At 45.9% G+C, this 10,989-nt stretch overlaps 1 protein-coding gene across 3 annotated transcripts in view; it reads right to left on the minus strand.

The window, feature by feature from the left end:
• The window catches only part of LOC143288020 (Na(+)/citrate cotransporter-like), an 87,830-nt gene that overhangs the window by 19,777 nt on the left and 57,064 nt on the right, over window positions 1-10,989 (minus strand). For all 3 annotated transcript variants that reach the window (XM_076596273.1, XM_076596271.1, XM_076596272.1), the window contains exons 6-9: window positions 8,836-8,966; window positions 4,576-4,679; window positions 3,194-3,397; window positions 720-869 (exon numbers count right to left, since the gene is read on the minus strand). In XM_076596273.1, the coding sequence (XP_076452388.1) occupies window positions 720-869; window positions 3,194-3,397; window positions 4,576-4,679; window positions 8,836-8,966 (589 nt within the window). The remainder of the gene's footprint in view (window positions 1-719; window positions 870-3,193; window positions 3,398-4,575; window positions 4,680-8,835; window positions 8,967-10,989) is intronic.

Consider the following 10,989-nt stretch of genomic DNA (forward strand, 5'->3'; position numbering starts at 1 on the left):
ACCAACACTGTACTGCACACACACACACACACACACATGCTGCAACACCAACACCAACACTGTACTGCACACACACACACACACACACACATGCTGCAACACCAACACCAACACTGTACTGCACACACACACACACACACACACACACACACACACACACATGCTGCAACACCAACACAAACACTGTACTGCACACACACACACACACACACACACACACACACACACACACACACACACACACATGCTGCAACACCAACACAAACACTGTACTGCACACACACACACACACACACACACACACACACACACACACACACACATGCTGCAACACCAACACAAACACTGTACTGCACACACACACACACACACACACACACACACACACACACATGCTGCAACACCAACACCAACACTGTACTGCACACACACACACACACACACACACACACACACACACACACACATGCTGCAACACCAACACTGTACTGCACACACACACACACACACACACACACACACACACACACACTCACCCCCGACCCCAAACACACATACGCACACATGCTGAAACACCAGCACTGTATTGCACACACACAGACATTCACACTCACACACACTCACACACACACACATGCTGCAACACCAACACCAACACTGTACTGCACACACACACACACACACACACACACACACACACACACACACACACCCCTCACTTTGTCCTCAGGAACATGACCATCAGCAGCACCCATCCCAGCAGCAAAACAATGGCGGACATGGGCAGCGCCATCCCCATCCAGTTGGCGAACGTCACTCCGGCCCCCACCTGGTCCATGCTGAGGTTCTTGTAGCGGTCGTTGAAAAAACTGGACAAGAAAGGAGGGAAGGAAGGAAGGAAAGAATAACTGGTCCATGCTGAGGTTCTTATAGCGGTCTTTGAAAAAAAAAACTGGACAAGGAAGGAAGGAAGGAAAAAGTGGTCGTACAAATAGATGGATGGATGATTTTCAGATGAATAAATGAATGAATACACTGATGGATGGATTAATGGAAGGATCCATAGTGGGTGGATGTGCACATTCATGAACGAATGAATGACCACATGTATAAATGGATGGACAGATGGATGGATGGAGAGAGAGAGAGAGAGAGAGAGAGAGAGAGAGAGAGAGAGAGAGAGATGATGATGATGATGATGATGATTTATTCAATTCAGGCCATCAACAGGGGGCGACAGCTGAGTTTGAAATGTATTATTGTAACAATGGAAACACAACAAGCATCTTTATCATTGTATTGCATTGTAGTGTAGTGTAGTGTAGTGTAGTGTAGCGAGCTGTAATATATATATATATATTTTTTTTTTAAAACAGGATTTCTCTGTGTGAAGTTCGGGCCAGCCAGCTGCTTTTCCCTGGGAGAGCAACATCGTGCGCCACAGTCCAGCGCCACCCACAGCTGGTATTTCTTTCAGGCTTTTCTCTGGGTTTTTTTCTCTCTGTCTCTGCAAGTGTGTCTGTTTTTCTGTCAAAGTGGATTCTGTTTCTTGTTGGTTTTTTTCTTCTTTTTTTTTCTTGTTGTTGTTGTTGTTGATCCCTCGGCGACGGGCGCAATAGCCGAGTGGTTAAAGCGTTGGATTTTCAATCTGAGGGTCCCGGGTTCGAATCTCGGTAACGGTGCGTGGTGGCTAAAGGGTGGAGACTTTTCCGATCTCCCAGGTCAACATATGTACAGACCTGCTACTGCCTAAACCCCCTTCGTGTGTATACGCACGCAGAAGATTGAATACGCACGTTAAAGATCCTGTAATCCATGCCAGCGTTCGGTGGGTTATGGAAACAAGAACATACCCAGCATGCACACACCCCGAAAACGGAGTATGGCGGGGGTAAAAACGGTCATATACGTAAAAGCCCACTCGTATACATACGAGTGAACGTGGGAGTTGCAGCCCACGAACAATAATAATAACAATAGTAATGGATACTTGCTGAGCGCTTTCCTCCCTGACAGGGAGCTCAAAGCGCTTTACAATAAACATAGCACACACACACACACACACACACACACACACATATATATATATATATATATATATATATATATACGCGCGCGCTTGCGCGAGGAGTCTGCATGGATGATAACTGAATGTCATTGGAAAGGGATGGAAGGTCTATGTAAAGGCGTTTTCAAAAAGATGTGTTTTCAGGCCAGTTTTAAAAGATTGATAACAGAAATGTCGATTTTTAATTAATAATAACAATCATCATTATGATAGAAATTATCATAATCCAAATAATAATAATGATAATAATAATGTCATTTATTTTCAGTCTGATATCACCATCTTAGATGAACAGACTATAAATAAATAAACGAACTAAAAAGATTGAAATGAGGAAGAGTGGCGAAGATCGTGAGGTAAACTGTTCCATACTGATGGAGCTGAATGAGAAAAGGAAGAATCACCGAAAGACTGGGTTTTAACTCTCTCCATACGAACGGCGAAAGAGACGACGTTAACAGCGTTTCACCCCAATTACCATCATCAAAATACTGCAAGCGAAGGCTCTTGTACTGAAGACGTGAATGTTGACAAAGCATTCCACAATTCTGACGACGGAAGCTAAATGTTGGGTCATTGAGACACCCACTGGACATCCGAGGGGTCTGTGTAGAGGAGAAGAGAGGACTGGCCGTACTGAGTGAGTTAACATGGGGAGCGAGCAGCAGCCGTGAATCGGAAGATGATCTGAGTTGTCGTGGGGGTGTGTAGGTTTGAATGGTTTCTCTCAAATACTGAAGAAGGAGAATGAGGAGAAGAAGGTCCCTCAGCACTCACTCGCATAAGGAGAAGAAGAAGAAGAAGAAGAAGAAGAAGAAGAGGAAGGTCCCTCAGCACTCACTCATAGAAGGAGAAGGAGGAGGAGAAGAAGAAGAAGGAGAAGAAGAAGGTCCCTCAGCACTCACTCATAGAAGGAGAAGGAGGAGGAGAAGAAGGAGAAGAAGAAGAAGAAGGAGGTCCCTCAGCACTCACTCATAGAAGGAGAAGAAGCTCCCTCAGCACTCACATAGGAGAAGAAGAAGAAGAAGGAGAAGAAGAAGAAGGAGAAGAAGAAGAATCAGAAGGAGAAGAAGAAGGAGAAGAAGAAGAAAGAGAAGGAGGAGAAGCAGCTCCCTCAGCACTCACTCATCAGCCTGTCCCTTGAAGACCAGGTTGGGCGGGGTGCCGGTCAGCGTGGCGATGCCCCCGATGTTGCAACCGTAGGCGATGCACAGCGACAGCCCTTTGCACAGCATCAGGTAGTCCGGGTCCTCCCGGGACACGCTCCCCACCCCGTCCCCCTCCACCACCTGTTCCCCCACCGTGGGCAGGTCGCCGGCTGGGGGAGAGCTGTACAGCACAGGAAGGGTGGTGAGGGTGGGGGGGGAGGGGTGTTGTCAGTGGTGGAGATAGTGGAGGTTTGGGGTGTGTGGGGCGGGGGGGGGGGGGGGTTTGTCAGTGGTGGAGATAGTGGAGGTTGGGGGGGGGGGGGGGGGGGGGGGGGGGGTGTTGTTAGTGGTGGAGATAGTGGAGGTTTGGGGTGTGTGGGGCTGGGGGTGTGTGTTGTCAGTGGTGGAGATAGTGGAGGTTGGGGGTGTGTGGGGCAGGGGGGGGGGGTGTTGTTAGTGGTGGAGATAGTGGAGGTTGGGGGTGTGTGGGGCAGGGGGGGGGGTGTTGTCAGTGGTGGAGATAGTGGAGGTTGGGGGAGTGTGGGGCAGGGGGGGGGGGTGTTGTTAGTGGTGGAGATAGTGGAGGTTTGGGGTGTGTGGGGCAGGGGGGGGGGGTGTGTTGTCAGTGGTGGAGATAGTGGAGGTTTGGGGTGTGTGGGGCTGGGGGTGTGTGTTGTCAGTGGTGGAGATAGTGGAGGTTTGGGGTGTGTGGGGCTGGGGGTGTGTGTTGTCAGTGGTGGAGATAGTGGAGGTTGGGGGTGTGTGGGGCTGGGGGGGGGGTGTTGTTAGTGGTGGAGATAGTGGAGGTTGGGGGTTTGTGGGGTTGGTGTGTGTGTGTGGGGGGGGTGTTGTCAGTGGTGGAGATAGTGGAGACAGAGAGATAGAGGAAGGATAGAGAGAGACAGACAGAGATAGAGGATAGAGAGACAGAGAGAGAGAGAAAAGAGAGAGAGAGACAAGGACAGCGACAGAGAGACAGACTTACAGAAACAAAAGAAAACAAACAAACAAACAAACAAAAAAACAACAACAAAAAAAACAACCAAACAAAAAACCAAAAAAACAACAACAAAAAACAAGCAAACAAACAAAATAACACATCAGAAAACGGAGAAAGAAAACAAGGAAAATGAAATTGAGAAGAAAAAAAACAAACAAACAAGAAAAAAAATCAACGAAAGAAAGAAAAGAAAAGAAAGAAAAAAACCCACCAAAAACCCAACCCACATAAAACGAAGGAAAGAACGAAAGACAGACTGAGAGAAAGAAGAAGGAGGAAAGATAAACGGTACAACCCCTCCTCCCCCATCGCTCTCCCCACCCTCTCCCCCCCACACCCCTCCTTCTCCCCCACCTCACCAGACAACGCTGGTGTCGGTGAACTGCTGCATGTGGATGGACTCTGACGGCTGCTCCCCTCTCCCTCCTCCTCCCTCCCTCTGTGTGTTCACCGTGTTGTCGATCTGCACACACACACACACACACACACACACACACTCACTCACTTACACACAGACACAGACACACACACTCACTCACTTACACACAGACACACACACAGACACAGACACACATACACACACACTTACACACAGACACAGACACACACACACACACGTACACACGACCACACACACACACACACACACACACACACACACACACAGGTACACACACACACGCATGTACACAATCACACGCACGCAGGCACGCAAACACACACAGGTACACATACATGCATGCACACAATCACACGCAGGCAGAGACAGACAGACAGACAGAGAGAGAGGAAGAATTACAGTTCATTGCGCAGGCTATGTCACAACTCATATTTGACACTTAGGCCTCTGTGCGCCTTCAAGGCTACAGCATCAGTATCAGTATCAGCAGCTCAAGGAGGCGTCACTGCGTTCGGACAAATCCATATACGCTACACCACATCTGCCAGGCAGATGCCTGACCAGCAGCGTAACCCAACGGCTACAACAAGCATGTACTTGATATAGTTTGAACATTGAAGTGATTTGAAGTTACGTGGATAATCATGCACTGATTGATTGTTACTTGAACTTCCTCTACCCCCTCCCTCCCTCTGTCTGGCTTTAAAATTTTTTATTTTTTTTTTTATCTAACTGCTGTTTTCTTCTTCTTTTTTATTATTTTTTTTTTTTATAGTTTATTCGTGTTTTTTTTTTTTAAATTATAAATCTAATTGTTGTTTTTTGAATAAATCTATTTTTATTTATTTTATATTATTATTATTATTATTTGTTTATTTATTTATTCTATCAATCTAGTTGTTCTTTAGCGGGTGTGTTGCAGTCACTGAGTGTGTTTCAGTCGTTGTCGTCGAGCCGTGGTGTGTGAGTATGAGCGAACAGACAATAGCACCACAAGTTGCTGTGTGTTTGAACATCTGTGCTGTACACATCTCTCTGTCTCCTGTCGCTGTCTTTGTGGAGCAGTTGCAGATATAATAACCGACACTGTCACAGATATAGTAACCGACACTGTCACAGATATTGTAACCCGACACTGTCACAGATATTGTAACCCGACACTGTCACAGATATAGTAACCGACACTGTCACAGATATTGTAACCCGACACTGTCACAGATATTGTAACCGACACTGTCACAGATATTGTAACCGACACTGTCACAGATATTGTAACCGACACTGTCACAGATATAGTAACCGACACTGTCACAGATACAATAACCGACACTGTCACAGATATTGTAACCGACACTGTCACAGATATAGTAACCGACACTGTCACAGATATAGTAACCGACACTGTCACAGATATAGTAACCGACACTGTCACAGATATAATAACCGACACTGTCACAACCGACACTGTCACAGATATAATAACCGACACTGTCACAACCGACACTGTCACAGATATAATAACCGACACTGTCACAATCGACACTGTCACAGATATAATAACCGACACTGTCACAACCGACACTGTCACAGATATAATAACCGACACTGTCACAGATATAATAACCGACACTGTCACAACCGACACTGTCACAGGTATAATAACCGACACTGTCACAACCGACACTGTCACAGATATAATAACCGACACTGTCACAACCGACACTGTCACAGATATAATAACCGACACTGTCACAGATATAATAACCGACACTGTCACAACCGACACTGTCACAGATATAATAACCGACACTGTCACAACCGACACTGTCACAGATATAATAACCGACACTGTCACAACCGACACTGTCACAGATATAATAACCGACACTGTCACAGATATAATAACCGACACTGTCACAACCGACACTGTCACAGATATAATAACCGACACTGTCACAGATATAGTAACCGACACTGTCACAGATATAATAACCGACACTGTCACAACCGACACTGTCACAGATATGATAACCGACACTGTCACAGATATAGTAACCGACACTGTCACAGATATAATAACCGACACTGTCACAACCGACACTGTCACAGATATGATAACCGACACTGTCACAGATATAGTAACCGACACTGTCACAGATATAGTAACCGACACTGTCACAGATATAATAACCGACACTATCACAACCGACACTGTCACAGATATGATAACCGACACTGTCACAGATATGATAACCGACACTGTCACAGATATAGTAACCGACACTGTCATAGATATAGTAACCGACACTGTCACAGATATAGTAACCGACACTGTCACCAGGCTTAGGTTTCACTTTCAAGGAGGTGTCTAAGCGTGCGGACTGATCCATATACGCTACACCAGATCTAGTTGTTGTTCAGGGCTTTGTTATCAGCAAAACGGATAGAATACGTATCTCCACAAAATGCTGTGCAACGTTCTGCACCATTTCTGTGACGACCGAAAACACCTAAATAACTTTGATTAGATCTCTTTCATAAAGAAACACGATAAAAGAGGGCGACAACAGATCTTCAAACCTTTCAATGCAGGTTGTACCATCACGAAATGTAGTCTCATGTCAAACCTCAGAGCATTTCACGAGCATTATTTATTTATTTATTTACTTATTTCTTTTTATTTTATTTATTTATTTATTCGTTTTTTGTTTGTTTGTTTTGTTTTGTTATTTTATTTATTTTATTTCATTTTTTTTAATTTATTTTTTCTCAAGGCCTGACTAAGTGCGTTGGGTTACGCTGCTGGTCAGGCATCTGCTTGGCAGATGTGGTGTAGCGTATATGGATTTGTCCGAACGCAGTGACGCCTCCTTGAGCTACTGATACTGATATTGAGGACTATACAACTTGCCATTCTTGGCCCCCCAAAAAACAAAAAAACGGACACAACAGTTTGTGAGAAATTGTGTGGAAAGCCACTTTCAGTGACATACAGATTTCAACAGTCCGTGCATTGTATTGGAGCAGCGGTACATTCTTCGAGTCTTCACTGAAATGTTCTGTCTATCTCATATGTAAATGTCTGAAAGAGAGAGAGAGAGAGAGAGAGAGAGAGAGAGAGAGAGCCGGGCGGTGGGGATGGGGGGAGAAACACAAACACATCAATCTATCATGCAAATTATTCCCAATTTTCGAAACTTTCTCGATCCTACCTCAAAGGGACAGATTTGTTTACAGGTTTTCAGGGTCACGTGGAACTTGTCTGACGCAGCTATTATGACGCAAGCACGCCATGACGTACATGCTGTGATGCGAATTCACTCCTGCAAGCCTTCGCTCAGTGCCGTACACACTATCCCAAAGAGTAACGACTGTCTTTGGCTTTTTTCTGTCATCAAATAAGTTCCTTAAAACCTGAGGAACCACATCAAAAGTAGTTCGAAAGGAAGATAAAAAACCCAAACCAAAACAAAACAAAAAACCCCAACACACACACACACAAACAAAAAAACACGAACCATAATTAACAAGTGATGGATATAATTATGAACAAATAAATCGATGAACAAACTAACTGAACCAAATAATAATAATGATAAGATACATAAATAAGTTGAGATGCAGGGAAAAATGGGTTTCATTACAAAATGAGAGGACTCCTAGAAAGGTGATCTCTATCTATCTATCTATCTATGTGTGTGTGTCTATCTGTCTATTTATCTATCTATGTGTGTGTGTGTGTGTGTTTAGCTATTAATCAATCTATCTATCTATTAATGTGTGTGTGTCTACGTATGTTTGTATGTATCTATGTGTGTGTATCTATCTATCTATGTGTGTGTCTATGTATGTATGTATGTATGTATGTATGTATGTATGTATGTATCTACGTATCTATATCTATCTGTGTGTGTGTCTATGTATGTACGTATGTACATATGTATGTATGTATGTATGTATGTATGTATGTATGTGTCTATCAATCAATCTGTCTATCTATGTGTGTGTGTCTATATATCTACATATGTGTGTGTATGTATGTGTGTGTGTATGTGCATGTGTGTGTGTGAGTGCTTGCGCGCGAGCGCGCGCGCCCGTGTGTGTGTGTGTGTGTGTGTTTACGTGCATACATTGATATGTGTGTGTGTGTGTGTGTGTGTGTGTGTGTGTGTGTGTGTGTGGTGTGTGTGTGTGTGTGTGTGTGTGTGTGTGTGTGGACCTGGATGCTCTTGGTGTGGGTGGCGGAGTCCCCGTGGTGTGTGTACTTTTCCGCGGACGTCTGTGACGCAGTCTGGGTCCCCGATGGCGCACCGTTGATTATAGCGTTGGTCTCTCTGTCACCTTCGTCTCCTGGGGCAGAAGGGAAAACCCCGCTTGTATCGCAGATTGACACAATTTTACAGCTGGGCCAACAGCGAAGTGGTGACAGCTGTATCATCAGTGGTTTCTCCATTGCAACGGGAAATCATTTACTGCTTACATCCCCGAAAAAGGAGTGTGGCTGCCTACATGGCGGGGTGGTTAAAAACGGTCATACACGTAAAAGCCCACTCGTGTACGTACCAGTGAACGTGGGAGTTGCAGCCCATGAACGATGAAGATGGAGAAGGTTTACAGCTTAGTCTTTTCGTGAAGGACTATGACTCTCAAACTAGGAAGTGGGGGTGGGGTGGGGGGTGAGCTAACTGAAATAGCTTAAGACAGACAGTAGTTGTGTGGGGGTGAGGGGGGGGGAGCTAACTGAAATAAGACAGCAGTTGTAGGGGGTCGGGGGGGGGGGGGGGGGGGGGGGGGGGGCAGGGGGCTTGCTAAGATAGACAGACAGCAGTTATAGGAGTGGGGTTGGGGGGGGGGGGGAGATAATTGCTAAGATAGCTTAAGACACCAGTTACAGGGGGAAGGGAGCTTGCTAAGATAGCTTAAGGCAGCAGATGTTTGACGTGCGGGGGTGGGGTGGGGGGGTGGGGTGGGGGGCTTGCTTACATAGCTTAAAACAGGAGTTGTACAGGGGGAGGGGGGTGTGGGGGAGGGGGAGGCGGAGAGCTTGCTAAACTTAAAGCAGACAGCAGTTGTAGGGAAGGGCGGGAGGGCGGCGGGGGAGGAGGGGCTTGCTAAGATATTCTAGGACGGACACCAGTAGTAGGAGTGGGGGGAGGGGGGGGGGCGCGGGGGGGGGGGGGGGGAGACAATTGCTAAGATAGCTTCACACAGCAGTTGTAGGGAGGGGTGTGGGGGCTTTAAGCTAGACGACAGTTATGTGTGGGGGTGGGCGTGAGGGTGGGGGTTAACTAAGATAGCTTAAGGCAGACAGTGTTTGTGTGAGAGGAGGGGGTGTGGGGGTGGGGGTGGGGGGTGGGGGCAGCTAGCTAAGACGGCTTAAGATGTGAGTGGGAGGAAGGGGGTGTTAGGAAAGATAGCTCTAGACAGACAGCAGTTGTAGGAGGGGTGGGGGTGGGAGTGCTAAGATAGCTTAGGACAGACAGCAGTTGTAGGAGGGGTGGGGGTGGGAGTGCTAAGATAGCTTAGGACAGACAGCAGTTGTAGGAGGGGTGGGGGTGGGAGTGCTAAGATAGCTTAGGACAGACAGCAGATGTAGGAGGGGTGGGGGTGGGAGTGCTAAGATAACTTAAGACAGACAACAGTTGTAGGAGGGGTGGGGGAGTTGCTAAGATAGGACAGACAACAGTTGTAGGAGGGGTGGGGGAGTTGCTAAGATAGCTTAAGACAGACAGCAGTTGTAGGAGGGGAGGGGGGAGTTGCTAAGATAGCTTAAGACAGACAGCAGTTGTAGGAGGGGGGGGGAGTGCTAAGATAGCTTAGGACAGACAACAGTTGTAGGAGGGGGGGGGGAAGTGCTAAGATAGCTTAGGACAGACAACAGTTGTAGGATGGGGGTGGGGGAGTTGCTAAGATAGCTTAGGACAGGCAACAGTTGTAGGAGGTGGGGGGGGGAGTGCTAAGATAGCTCAGGAAGGCTAGGGAACCATGACATAAAAGTAAGGAAAGAAACGTTTCAACAATAATAATTTTACCACACCACACCACACCACACCACAACATAACTGTAAAGTATGTTTCAACAACAATACTAACATCACACCACAACACAAAATTAAGTATATAAGTATCAACAATGATAATGAATACAATACACACCACACCAGAACAAAATACACCACACAAAACAACACAGGACAAAGACTGAAGATAAAAACAACAACAACAACAAACTTTCCAATTTCTCAACACAAGACAAAAATTGAAGAAAAAAAACCCCTTTCCAATTACTCAAGACAAGACAAAGACTGAAGATAAAAAAACAACAAACTTTCCAGTTACTCAAGACAAGACAAAAATTAAAAAATAAAACAAC

This window comes from Babylonia areolata, chromosome 12 (genome assembly GCF_041734735.1).
Source record: "Babylonia areolata isolate BAREFJ2019XMU chromosome 12, ASM4173473v1, whole genome shotgun sequence".
Classification (NCBI taxonomy): domain Eukaryota; kingdom Metazoa; phylum Mollusca; class Gastropoda; order Neogastropoda; family Buccinidae; genus Babylonia; species Babylonia areolata.